Genomic DNA, 15,069 nt, shown 5'->3' with positions numbered 1-15,069 from the left:
TAGGAGGGGCATGACACATAATCTCGTGCAAAATCTCGTGCATGCAAATAAATAAAGCAAAGAAACAAACCCAGCTAAAAATACACTGCTTAAAGTATAATGAGGCATAACAGAACCTCGTGTACGCTGGAACGGAATACATCAGTCGGATATGCGGAGAGAACACCGTGTACGCTGGAACGGAGTACATCAGTCGGATATGCGGAGAGAACCTCGTGTATGTTGGAAGGGAGCACATCAGTCGGATATGCGGAAAGAACCTCGTGTACGCTTCAACAGAGCACATCAGTCGCATATGAGGAGAAACCCTCGTGTACGCTGGAATGGAGCACATTATTCGGATACGCGGAGAGAAGTAAAAAATATCTGCAAATAAAAGCAGTCTTTCCCTGTAGCCAGCTTGTTCTTCTCTGTCTATCCACACAGAAACTCTTAAGGCAGAAGGGTGGGCATTGTGCAAAGAATTTGCATAGAAATATGCGTGGTTATTAAACTTGGGGACAGACACTAACTTTCTATCCAATATTGTTTGGAGTGTAGGTGGCCATGCTATAAGAACTATTCTGACGACCTCTTGAGTAGAAAGTTACCCTAATAAAAATTTAATGACCACTGAGCCAGAAGTTGTCATAAAATTTGATGACCACTGTGCTAAAACTTACGCTAATAATTGTTACGGTTTTTACCGAGTCAGATTTTACACTCAGACTCCCGATGCTATCGTAAACTGAGTAGCCCATATATATTTGATGACCAGCTGCCTAAGTGGCATAGGTTTTACAAAAAAATGTTTTAAAATAATGTTTTGAGTGCGGTTTTGTCTTCAGAAAAATCACCAAATAAATCAAAAGAAGGAGTCAAAATTGATCAAGTGAGCCGGAAGTCACGTGTTAGACTAGTTTATTGTTTTGTAGGTTTTGTTTTTCCGTAGCGCATAAGGAGACGCCTAATGTCAATGGGCAAAGGAGATAGGGTTCTCTACCCTACATTCAGAATATAGACTATGGTATAATTTGTCTATTTTTGGCAAATTTGCATTCTTGGGATTCTATTGATAATAACACATTTATTGTTATTATCATTACTATTATTATTGATATTATTATTATTATTATTATTATTATTGTTATTATTATTATTGATATTATTATTATTATTGTTATTATTATTATTATTATTATTGCAGGATCTGATTCTAGCCACTACTCTCGTATCTGACGCCTATAAGGGTCAGAATTTAAAATTCAAAACCGAACCGAAATACGTCAGGTATGTCGACATCATTAGTTCAAAAAAGTACACCGATCAGCAAAGGACTCTTTTGTTAAATATCATTCTGATTATGTGTTTTTTTACGGTGTTAAAAGTCTGTTGTAAACTCGTTCACTAATGTTTTCATGTTCAACAAATTTGTCACACCACTGAATTTGTATTATTTCATTTATTACAACATCTAAAATTTCAGAGATAAAATGTACTAAAATACCTTGTTGTCTCAAGCGAATCCAAACTTATAAATGTGCTATTGGATATATAAGATTATAACTTTCTAATTTTATTACGTTGAAGGACTGGATTAAAAATCTCTATTATTAGTGCTATCATTCCATTTTTCTATCAGTACTAATATTTCCACGCTTTTATTAGTAATAACATTTTCACTCATTTATTACTATTCGAATTTTCACTTTTTTCTTAGTACTAGCATTTCTACTATTTTATTAATATTAACATTTCCACTCCTTGTTTTAGTACTACCATTCCACTCATTTATTAGTATTAGCATCTCCACTCTTTTGTTAGCACTAGCATTTCCACTCTTATTAGAACAAACATTCCACTCTTTTCTTACCACGTGCATTACCACGCTTGTATTAGTACTAACATTTCCACTCTTCTAAATCAGCATACATGCGAGGTAAAGTGTCATATTACAATTCAAAAGTAAGTAAGATGTTTATTTTCAATGAGTCTAACTGTATATAACATTTGTCGGTCATTTGTTAGCGTTCAATCTCTAACGTCACTCCTCCGACGGGTGATGTCAGAAGCTATTGCCGCTTGAAAAGTCAAAACTTTTGCTCCCTAAACATTTCGCATCATTACCATATTTTACAAACAACGATCCAGCGAAGTGTGTTACTTGCAGATTCGTAAAGCTTAGCGTTTACATTTTATGTCATGTAATTATTACGCATCACAACACACATTTAGTGTCTGTTAGGTGATATTTCAAACCAATACACTCATCCGCTGGCGAAGTGACGTCAGGGATTCGAACAAGTTAGTATTGTGATATCATTATTACGCCAGGCATTGCTTATTCACAGTTAATCGCCATGAGCTGTGATACCTTTTTCCGTTGCTTTGTTTCAGATCATACATTCTTTTTCACAAGTGGTATTTTCGATGGGGTCTTTATTTGTTCATTTTCCTGAATCTATCATTAGCTCTGTTCGAGAAACCGACCAAGCCTGGATGGGAGTTGCCTTATTGGGTACTTATCAAACAGCATACGAAATCAAAGTAGGGTGTCATTACCCTCTGCATTACAGAATAGCAATTTACCAAGAACTCCTTTCATCCCCCACACTTCTCTCTCTCTCTCTCTCTCTCTCTCTCTCTCTCTCTCACACACACACACACACACACACACAGACACGCACACATTAAAAAATTTCAGAGATTTCAGTGATGAAATGCACGAGACAATGACTACTTATCGATTTCAATTAAGTTACATAAAAAATATATTTTACTATGCTGTATAAAAACGATAACATTGTATTTACACTCCATGGTCATCCGATATTCATAATATTTCCTGTTTTGATGCAACGTATGACTACCAACAACCAAAATATAAATTTCATTTACTGAAGCTTACACCTAACGTGCACAAGAAATAATTTTATTTGTTTTAGGGAACTATGATAATGGAATTGATGTGTTTGGCTTTCTTCACCGCCCGGGTGTGTCACTGCGCATACTTCAGTCTACCGAACATCTTTTGGCGGGACACCAAAAATATCATGGTCATTGGAATCATCGCAGTTAGTACTATTAATTTTTCATTTGGTCAAACATGTTGCTTTCTACTTTTAGATGAAGTGTCCATCCAATCGCATAAATAGTCGAGGTGGTCAGAGGATAGATTCCGATATTTTTATTGGCAGAGAAATTTCAGTTGAACAAAATGTATGATTTGTCTGTAAATTACAACGCTGGTCTACTCTGGAAGCATATTTTTATCTTGTAGAAATAACTGTGGTGGTCCGAATGCGTGGGATTGACTGAGAAGTTACGAATGAAAAAAATTAGTTTTCTGCACATTGCAACTTCTCGGTCAATCCTTGTTTTGTAAGTAGCCGGTGTGGCATCTATTGGTGTGCAATTGATGTATGATCATTTGGCTTGGCCTCGAACTTTCGAATGACCAAGGTAGCCGACCCTGGCTGTCCTGGCCGGGTATTGAACCTGCGACTCATGTCATACCAGTCCTACACTCAATTAACTGAGTTTTGTTGTACATTCACTACTGATTAATTATAAGATATGAACGAGGCAGAAAATGTTGGACTATCTAACCTACATGTATTTACCAGTGTTCCACAAGAGTATAACCTTAAACTACCGATTCTACATTTTCATGAGACTAAAATGACCCAGATTATAAGTTTATGTTTTAAAAATCGTTCTTGGTATTTTGATTAAAGACTTGTTAAAATATTCTTGTTGGATAATGATGCAAATGTGTTTCAGTGTGTACCCTTTTCTCGTAAACTAGAAGATAATTGCAAAAGATGATTCACATAAAACTAAAATCATGTAGTAAATCCAAACTCCACTGCATTTTTTTAAACAATAATTCTTTCAACTTTAGCGAGAGATTTTCAGTTTATAAGTAAAGCCTGTCTTCTAAAGTATCCACGAAATGTGATGTTATTTAATTGTTTTTGGCTATTTTCATTATTTTTTAAAATTCAACACATCTATGCAAGGAAAACAGCATCAGTTCAGTCCATTTTTACGCAGTCTTCGGTCTGGTCGGAAATGTGAGGTTTAAATTTATTTTTTGCCGACTAAGTATTTTAAACGTGGTTGTTAATTCTTAAGCTGTTATAATTTCAGTTGACTATTTTGGATATTGTGTGCTACATAATATGGACAAATGTTTCTCCTGACACCCACCCCGTCAGATGGTCCAGGCCTCTACGATCATTATTGATCATCAATTTTTCTGATGGAAAGCAGGTGAGAGATACTCCCCAAAAAGTCGAAGCTTCGGAGTGTATTCTTTTCAACATGTCAGTGCGATATATCGCTATGCATTTATGTATATTGGTAATGGGTTTGATATTTTTAATACATGTGTACATGTATTAGCGTTTAACGATACGTTAGAATAATAATGATTATATGACAGGTTTTGCACTCTAGTCAGGTTCACTCTTCAGGCATGAGTCAGACATGCATATCTGTACACAATCGCTGAACAAGCTCTCTTCTTGTATCGCTGATTTTTCCTAGCAGAGTAAATATTCATTGTTCTTCAAGGTTGCATCTTGCAGATTATGAAATACAGTACATAACTGTCATGTTGATAGATTAAGAAACAAGCTTATTGTAAATGTATCAGTATTGTCTTGAATTCCATAATAATTTCGTATCAGGCACGACATCTGATATATTCTGAATATTTAAAATTTGTGAAAAAATTGTTGTACACTCGATAGATGTAAGTTTAATTTGAGTTTATTTAAACGTTTCAGATCAGACGAGCCTTCAGGAACATTCGCAGGACAGTTCCAGAGATTGCCAACATCCTCATCCTGTTCTTTATGAGCGTCCTTCTCTTTGGTTTGCTGGCTGTAAAATTATTCGGCAGAAGGTGGGTGAAACAAACATTATATTTGTATTTCATGAGAGCAGAACTAGCTATGGAAAATGATCATTATGATTCCAAATGTATATCATTGCCGTATGAGTCCCCACACGACATTTTAAAGTGCGTCTTCAACAGTGATTGCTAAGGAGATAGTATTTGATTAACGGCTAATTAAGAATAACCATTCGTCAAAACATTATTAAAGTATTATTGCTTCAAAGAAGATCGACATTCTGTCAACATATGTTTAAAATAAATAAACTGAAAATGAAATAAATTTGCAAATAAAACCTATATTCTTTCTAGGAACCTAAAGTATGCCGATGGCCAGCCATATTTCAAGACCTACTTGGACAGTATCTGGGACTTGTATGTTTTGGTAACAACAGCTAACCACCCCGACGTCATGTAAGTCTTCTAGACAATTCTGATACAGTGTTTCAGTTTTGTACAGTAATTCAAAACACAACAAATAGCGTCAGATTCTACTATTGTTCCGTCCAACAAGTGCGTAAATATTAGTCGGAACAAATATGGGCTCTACTATCGAAACTCTGATGTTCATTAGTGAGGGAAAAAGTGAGTATACTCCGATTTATGTGAAGATAAGATGATCCAGATAAAAGATACGAAATAAATGGAGTCTTCATACAGTCACGTGCTTTTGGAATCGGTTTTACAGAAAATTGCCAATTAACAGTTTTAACTGTGGATCTTTGCAAAAGACTAACAGACAGCTCGGACTAATTTGACGATTACAACTCTCATGTCAATAGTGTTAATAATTAGCAAGCGTAATAAGTTGGACTGCAAGAACCGAAATAAGGAAACTCGTCAAGCTGGTCTCAGCAACAAACGGATTTAGTATTATTTCTTCTCTAATATATAACTAATTGCGTGGTTTATTTGCTGTTGGAACAATAAATCATACTTTATTAAATCATACTTTATTCACCGTAAATTTTGGATCCTAATTTTAAACTATGTTACGAGATTATGCTATTAAAATGTAACAGAAAAGAGTGAAGACAACAAGCTTTGTAGAATTTAACAAATAATTTATTTCCCTAGAATATAAAGTTAAAAATGAAAAAACAAACTTATGGTTTTGCGAATTAAATCCCCAAAAATTCAATAATGAATAACACAAGTCATAGTAATAAAAGTTCTAAATGAAACTGAGTTCAAGTTCCGAGGAGATCAAAATGTAAAGGCGATGACGTATATTATAGTCAGCGAAGTGTTGATGTGTCAACAGTCTCTTGTTGAATCACATTAATATTTTTCTAGGTTTGAACTAAAAAAAGGTGTTTATCAAAACTCACTGATTTAGGAACCAGGTCAGCAAGTAGATACAATGTTTCATTTCCCACAGAGGATAATGGAGTTATTATTAGTTGTTTACATCAATGAAATAAAAAATAAAAAAGTAAATCATGTCAAAAAGAACTAAACTCAGTTTTGGACAAGATCAAGTCCAGTAATTAATATTACATTACAATAGCATGTAATGGAATAAAACAGAAATTTAAAACTAACAGACAAACAATTAAATGCAATATACATAACACTTCCCCCATAAAAGTAAAAGAAAGACTTATATAATAAAGATTTCTTTTTACCATAGGTCAATTATACATGTGATTTATAAAAAATTAGTATAAGAAGAAATCTTATGAATGATACAATGTATACAGGAAATAATAGATTTATATAAACGTGAAAGTGAATCTGCTATTAAATTATCTTTTCCCTTGATGTGCCTGATGTCAATAGTATATACCTGTAACAACAAACTCAACCTTAATAATCTCTGAAGTTTGTTTCTCATCTTGTCGATGAAAGTAAGAGGGTTGTGATCACTGAAAACCACATTCGGAGAAGGAACTCAACTAATGTATGCTTCAAAGTGTTGTAATGCCAACATCAAAGCCAAAGAATCCTTCTCGATTGTGGAATAATTTCTCTGGTGCTCATTTAATTTCTTAGCAAAATAGCACACTAGATGAGCAACACCATTTTTATCTTCTTGAATCAATACTGCTCTAACCCCCTACATCACTTGCATCAACAGACAGTTTAAATGATTGACTGAAATTTGGAGCTGTAAGAACTGGTGCACTCTTAAGTATAGCCTTTAACTTTTCAAAAGCCTCCTGACAGTTTTCAGTCCAAGGAAACTTGGTTTTCTTGCTTAATAAATTTTAAATTTGTCAGGGGTTCAGCAATTATGGAAACATTGGAACAAACTTTCCGGTACTATCCAGTCATCAGTTGCTCTTTACTGATATACACAGGGAATACAGATATAGCCTTGACCTTAGCATCTATAGGTTTAACCTGTCCATGTCCAACGATATGTCCTAGAAATGTTACACAAGCACGGCAAAATTCACTTTTGGATAAATTAATTGTCAAACTTGCATCAGTGAGTCAGTCTGTCGAAAAATTTCCGAATTGTCGCTAAATGCTCTTTCCAGGTGTCGTTGTAGATGATGACATCATCGATGTAACCATCACATTTATATAGACCAGAGATGATCATGTTCATTAAACGTTGAAAAGTGCTTGGGGAACCTTTTATCCCAAACAGCATCACTTCATATTTATAAAGTCTATCTTGAGTCACAAATGCCAAAAGTTTCTTTGCCCTTTCCGTCAGTGGAATTTGCCAAAATCATTTAGAAGGTCAAATTTGGTGACGTACTTTGCATTTCCAATTTTATCAATGCATTCATCGATTCTTGGTAATGGAAATCAATCAGTTCTAGTCACACTGTTCACCTTTCTATAATAAGTGAGCATGCGAAAAGTCTAATCTAGTTTCGTAAGAAGTAAAAATGTTGAACTCCAGTCACCTTTACTTGGCTTTATGAAATCATTCTCCAGTAAATGCTGAATTTCTTTTTCCAAGCATTCCTCTTTGAGAGGGTTCATCCTGTACGGGTGTTGTTTCACAGTTTGGAATTTACAATTTCAACGTCATGTTAGATTTTATTTCCTTTTGTAGGAACAACTGGAAACAAGTGTTTATATTCAAGTAATAACTGTTTAAGTTCATTTCTTTCTTGTTGTTGCAAATGTGAACGTTTCTGGTTCAGATTATTTCATAATTTTCGAATTCCGAAGATTTGTTACTCCGAAATCAATAGAGTCTGATTGCATTTTTTGGCTTAAATCTTCACCGAGTGGGACAGGTACAACTAAATCAATTGCATAATAAACCAGACTATCTCTTAGCATACTAGTACTCCTTTAATTTATTTATATCACAGACTCAAGTGCCAGACTCAAATGCTCTCTCCACTGTTGTTCTGTCAAACCATAATTTCACTTTTGACTTGAATTATTGAATGCCAAATTCAAGCATAATCGACTGGAAAATTCCAGACCTAAATTTAACCCATGATCAGATTGGACAGATGTGTGAAGCCCAAACGGAGTAAAAAGCTTTATCAAAGCATTTACTATTGTTTTAGTTTTAATATTACTCAAATGAGTTGCCTCTAGGAATCTTGTTGACGAACACATTATGGTCAACGAGTATTGGTTACCTGACTTGGTCTTAGGTAAGGGACCGACTCAGTCTACCGTTATTCTGCTAAATGGTTTGTCAAATGCATGAATAGGTTACAGATGAGACTTAGGTATCTTTTGATTGGGTTTTCCTACCACTTGACAAGTATGATAAGATTTACAGTATTCACAAACATCACTTTTAATTTTTGGCCAGTAGAAGTGATTCAACATCTTGTGATAAGTTTTATAAATCCCTAAATGACCAGTCAAAGGAGTTTCATGGGGCAGACTAAGAATTTCCTGCTTGTATGATTTTGGAACTACAATTTGAGAGTTCACTGATCACTCGTCACCAGCAGGTACGTCAGTAGGTCTCCATTTTCTCATAAGATCCCATTTTTATTGAAATAACAAACAGGCACTTCTGTAGCTTCAGTTTCACTAATGGCCATTTGAAACAAACAGGAGATCTCAGGATCTTTTTCCTGTTCGACGACAAGTGATTGTCGTTTGTCACACTGATTAGAATAAAGAAAATCAGTAGTTAAAAGAACTTGACTGTGATCAATACCTTTTGATTGATTGAAGCAAGGAGATAAAGTCACCTCATCAAAAGCCTGACCAATACATGTCTTAGCTAAAGGAATACTTTCCTGATAAACATCATTCTCAGGAACCTTCTTTGCCATAGCTCTATTAACTGCACAAGCTTGGTATAAATCAGGTAATTAATTTTCAATAGGATTGGCTTTCTGAACCGAACAAGACTTTTCAGTTACAAGCGGATTATCCACAACATTATCTCCAGCTAGGTCATTGCCTAATAATAAATGAATGTCCTCAATGGGTAAAATATACACTTTTCCGACTGTTAAGGCACCTGAGACAGTCTGAGGACACAATCACACAATGGAGAGGAGCTTTAACAAATCCGTACTCTACTCCTTGAATAAGAACACTCTCATTAGAAGAAGACTTCTCAGAAAAAGGAAAAAGTACCTGATAATAAAAGACTCTGATAAGCTCCCGTGTCCCTTAATTCGTTAATAAGGATGGGATTGGCTGAATTACCCATGAGTGATAAAGAAACCTTCGAAATGAATGGTTCAAAAATCTCCATAATAAAATCAGACTGGTGTTTATTAGACCCAACAAATGTATTTCTTTCAATACATGACCGTGACCTTGACCTCTTAGAAATAATAGCATTTAGACTATGTCTGTCTTAATTCTGTTGCTGTTTTTATTTGTAGCAATCAGGCATAACGCGTCCTTTCTTCATGCAATAGGTAGGAAGGGATAAGGATTTCTGACCAATCTTTTCAGAAACCTGATTTCTAATAGTTGTGCCAAATTGAAATTTACAAGAGCTCGTATTACGTTGAAATACTTTTTTACCAGACGACGGCTGAGTGGAAGACTTACTGACAAAAGAAACTTATGAGCTAAGGAATACTCGTCCGCAGTACGAACAGCATTTTCAGTGTTTCGACTTTATGCTCATCAAGATAATTCTTAACGTTACTATGGACACAGTTCTTGAACTCTTCAAGTAATACGAGTTGTCTGAGATTTTCGTAATCTTTATCAACGTTCTTGGCTAAGCACCACCTGACAAATACCTGTTCTTTTTCTCTTGCAAATTCGACATGATTATTTCCAGCTTCTTTTTATATAGATACTGAATGTTTGCAGATAAGCCTCAACTCATAACCCTTTAAGATGTTTTCCTTAACCAGACCATAGTCAGCTCTCTGCTGTACTGATAGGGAAGCATAGCTGTCTCGGGCTTTGGATAAAATTGCACTCCGTAATAATAGAGTCCATTGCTCCCTTTGCCATTTCGAATTTTCAGCAATTTTTCAAAATGAGGAAAATATTTGTCTACTTTTTTTCTCTAAAAAGAGGCACTAACCTAATATTCTTAGTAGCATCAAAAATTGAATATTTATATAAAGTGGGGATGTGCTTTTAATTTGCCAGCTCTAATTCTCTTAATCTAAATTGATATTCTCTTTCTTCCTTCTCTCTCTACGTTTGCATCTGTCTCTCCCTCTCCTCTTTTACCAATCGAATTTACATTTGTTTCTCTCTCTCTTCGTCGTCCAATTGCATTTGAATTTGTTTTTCTTCTTTCTGTAACTGCATTTGTTTCTCACTCCTCTTTCTTCAGCTACAGCTGCATTGTCGTCTCTCTTTCCTCCTTATCTAACTACATTTGCTTCTCCTCTTTCTGAAGTTCAAGCTTTCTTAACTCTAATTCCATCTTATTTTTTAATTTTAATTCCTTTACTTTTATGTTAGAGTCTGATATTACCTACTGATTGAAACCAACGCACTTTTATCCAAAACATTATTTTCTACCAAATATTGAACAAAAATATCTTTTATTTCTTGCTTCTTTAAAGAACCTTTTGCCTTAGAAAGATCATATTTTCTGGCAAGTTGAAGTAATTCATCTTTTTCAAGCTGTCTAACTGCTCCTGTATAGGATTTTAAATAATGATCTCAACTTTTGATGACATCCTAAAAAAGCTTGTTGAATTCACGTAAGATTTCTAAAATTTGAAATAATATTTGGGATTTAAAACTTCCGAGCCTAGCGGAATTTAAATTTCAAAAACAAAATTTTCTGAAATATTTTAGCATTATTCGTAGCCCAAGGGCGAGCGCCCAATTTTCTGTTACGTGTCTATGCTCTTAAAATAAGTAATAGAAAAGAGTGTAGACAACAAGCTTTGTAAAATTTAACAAATGAGTTATTTCCCTAGAATACAAAGTGAAAATTGAGAAAAAGAACTTTTGGTCTCGCGAATTAAATCCCCCCCAAAATAATCCAAGAATTAAAAACACAAGTCCCAGTAATTAAAAGTCCTGAATTAAACAGAGTTCAAGTCCCGATGAGATCGAAATTTGAAGACGATGACGTCTATTACAGTTAGCGAAGTGTTGACGTGTCAACAGTGTCTTGTTGAATCACAGAAATATTATTCTAGGTTTGAATTCAGTATAAATTCCAATAAATGTCTTTATCCCAGAATTGTGTATGAACACAAACACTTGTATTTCCAGAGAAAATAATCATTTTGAATTCAATAATTTGAAGAGAGAAAAAATTAAGCCCAAACTAGTCACAACATAACACAGCTTAAAGTGTTAGGTGTTATAGCACAACTAACAAACCTTTATCAAGACATCAGTTATAAGACTAATTAAGACGCAAAACAGATTCCCGGATGAGGGTCAAAAGTTCATTCGTCTGGAAAAATAAAGGTTTTTTACCAATTGGCACATAATAAATTATCACGTAGTCCACGTATGACAATTTACTCAACTTAATGGTACTTACTCTGAGAAAGATTAAAAAAAAGTTATTTGCCAAAACTCTCACTGAACAAGGTCAGCCTCTAGATACAATGTTTCGCTTCTCATAGAGGATAATGATGCTGTTATTAGTTCTTTATATCAATGAAATAAAAAATAAATAAAATCAATCAGGTCAAACATAACTGAACTCAGTTCTGGACAAGGTCAAGTACTGCAAAATATGTTACGTTACAATAGCAGAGAAATTTAAAACTAACAGACAAACAATTAAATTAAATATACATAACAACTAGTTAAAACATTCAAGCTGAAAACTGGAGAATATCAGAGAGCTACCTGCTCTGCGGTTGGTAGTTTGAAACATACTTTCTTTCGGCTTGGTAAAGAGTAGGCCTATGCTAATATTGAGTTCCAAGATCTTACATTGAAAAGACGTATTGAACCATACGTGTGTGATCTGGTTTTCCATGTACAGTATTAATCATTGGTATACAGACGTAATAGATTTTTAAACATCCTATTATTCTAAGCAACCTTATTTGTGTATTTGAAAAGAATTTTCGCTGTACATGGTAGCTAGGGTGTTATTATATTTTCTTCTCGCACCTTATTCTACTACTATTGTACGTCAGATGTATACCTTCAGATTTACAATCAGTGTAAGGTTCCATTTTAAATTGTAATTTTTGGTCCCTTTATCTTATTGTAACTGTTACTAAAAACAGCTCCTTGTTGATAGGCCATCGAATTTGGTGTTGAGAGGCCCACAAATCATTATACGTTTGTATTTTTAAGTTCCTAGTTCTCAATGCATATCATGTAAATAGCTCAATGTGACTTATTTGAAAACCTGGGTTCATGTGAGGGTATATATTTGTGTCTATATTCTTCTGCGAAATGTCGTATTTCGTAGTAATAATCATTTCACCTAATAATCTGCTCGATGGGCAGATAACTGATTTTTCATCTCAGAGAAAAGTGACCTTTTCTGATTCGATTTTCTTCACATTAAATGATAGGACAATCTTGACCCCCGTAAATACTTGGTCTGTTCCGACCGATGTGACGATAAGTTGACTGGGATACAGACATTGAAAGAAATCAAGCATTGAAATACTCGTGGAAATCTCTTTCACAAAAACAGTTTCAGCTGGGGAGTTGTACAAAAGACTAAACAGAGACAGTACGAACCTATTCCATGAGTACAACTTTCATAACACTAGTCTTAATGATTAGTAGGAAAAGTAAGTTCAGTTTTGATGTGCAATTAAAATGCCAAAAAAAAACAAAAAAAACAGACAGTAAGAAACATCGATATGGCAGTCTTAATAACAAACTGATTCTGCGTTATTTTGTCCCTGGTATGTAGCAAATTGCGTGACTTAGTCGGCATTCGGACAGAAAAGCATTTTGTGTTACAGCTATATGCTATTTTTAATTTAAACTAGCAAAGATATTTATCAGGAATGTAGGACAGCCAAGTACACACTCCAAATTTTGTCATTTTTTTAAACACGTGTATTTTCGGTTTCGTGGATAGTATAAATCAGACACCTGGTTTATGATGGTTTAAATTATTTTTGTTTCAATATTTAACAGAATCAAGTTAAACAAATAAGTTAAGTAAAATGAATAAGAAATTAATTTCTCTTGAATACAAAATTAAAAATTCAAGAGACATAGATTTTGTGAATTACATCCTAAAACATAGAATGTTCGGAATTAATTCGAATAGTCTTGAATGTCCTGGTATAACACAATGATGTGTACAGATTGACTTTGAAGGAGTTCACAATAATCAAAATTAGTATATAAAGATCCAAAAGTGAATGATTGCTCTAATAATTCTAATGAATAATTTAGATAAATACTTCCACTCTAATAACAACACATCTATAAAGGTTTCTCACATACTCAACTTAAAAGAGAAACGAATTATTTGTTTATCAATTCCCTATTGAAAAACAGTTTCACTTGACCTAGATGTGAATCTGTCCAATGGAAAATTCCAATGCAGTCTGTAAACGAGACTGAACGCATATTTGTCTGAACTCAAATGCTGTGTCAAGATGTTATGTACAACGTACAATAATGGACAAATATTTGCTATGAAAACATGTTGCTTACATTATTTACAACTTACAATCAGGATCAAACGTTAAGCACACAATTAAATATACATAACATCTGTTAATAATATTTCTCCCGTCAATAAATACTAAACCAGAATGATAGCAGTTTCATCTTGCAAACTAAGAGTTTATGAAATGAAAAAAAAAAGCAAATATTAATGAAAGGAGACAAAGAAGAAGACGAAATGGGAAAACATAGGTTGGTAATATCATCCTTCATGATGATAAACTAGGCTAATGATTTGAAAAGTTTTCATAAACGAATGTCAAAACTTTAATGATGAGGACAAATGCGGAAAAGAACTCTAATTTTCAACAGCGTACTAATAGCGCGCGCACACACACACACACACACACACACACACACACACATACATATATATATACATAATGTAGCAATCATGTTTTTCTTACTTTTTATTACTGCATTTGCCGTTAATTCACACTACTGTAATACTGGAATATATTCTCTTAGTTTTATCAATTGATATCGAACGGTTATTATTTTCAGAAGTACAAATAGTTAAAATATTGATTATAATTTCAGATATGTTGAATTAGATATGCATTCGTCAGGAAATCTTAAATTTACGTTTTTACTGTTTCCTTTTCAGGTTGCCAGCCTATGACGAGAGTAATTGGTTCGCCATCTTCTTTGTGATATATATCATCATCTGCCTGTACATTTTCATGAGTATAGTCCTTGCAGCAATCTATAATAATTACAGAACAAATCTCAAGGTAAACCTGCCTCCAAAACCGAATAACAACTGCAAACAAACAAGCAAACAACAACATATATAAGCCAATAATACAATTTATTCGTATTAACAAATTAACAAATTCTTAGTCACGCTTCTGTCCCACAATGCACCATCTTGAGATTTACTTTGTGTAATCATTTACTATATTTTTCACCACTGGTCTTGATATGTCATACATAGTGTTTCATGTGAATGGCATGGTGTTGATATAACTATTTCTTCATCTCTTGCTAATTACTGCATATCTCCCCACCCCATCTCTCTGCATGGTGAATTTGCATGAAATAGTTCCAGTATCTATTTTTTTCACGCCCTATTTGTTGATTTGTTAAATATTTATAAAAGAAAAATTGAACAGTTTGTATCTTTTCCATAGTTGTCAGGCCCGGTTCTAGGATGTGCGGGGCCCAAGGCAGCAAGCGATGAGCGCGGGGCCCCA

General features: G+C 34.2%; 1 protein-coding gene across 1 annotated transcript in view; it reads left to right on the top strand.

The window, feature by feature from the left end:
* Nucleotides 1-15,069, top strand: part of LOC149808552 (uncharacterized) — an 84,611-nt gene that overhangs the window by 45,628 nt on the left and 23,914 nt on the right. Inside the window, exons 2-8 of the mRNA XM_089978936.1 lie at nt 1,187-1,269; nt 2,377-2,497; nt 2,925-3,053; nt 4,132-4,254; nt 4,773-4,891; nt 5,195-5,296; nt 14,481-14,607. Of these exons, the coding sequence (XP_089835062.1) occupies nt 1,187-1,269; nt 2,377-2,497; nt 2,925-3,053; nt 4,132-4,254; nt 4,773-4,891; nt 5,195-5,296; nt 14,481-14,607 (804 nt within the window). The remainder of the gene's footprint in view (nt 1-1,186; nt 1,270-2,376; nt 2,498-2,924; nt 3,054-4,131; nt 4,255-4,772; nt 4,892-5,194; nt 5,297-14,480; nt 14,608-15,069) is intronic.

The sequence above is a fragment of the Sinohyriopsis cumingii genome, chromosome 1 (genome assembly GCF_028554795.1).
Source record: "Sinohyriopsis cumingii isolate HCF-2022 chromosome 1, ASM2855479v2, whole genome shotgun sequence".
Lineage (NCBI taxonomy): Eukaryota > Metazoa > Mollusca > Bivalvia > Unionida > Unionidae > Sinohyriopsis > Sinohyriopsis cumingii.
Note: the sequence above shows the minus strand (reverse complement) of the source record. Positions and strands in the feature narration are given on the sequence as shown.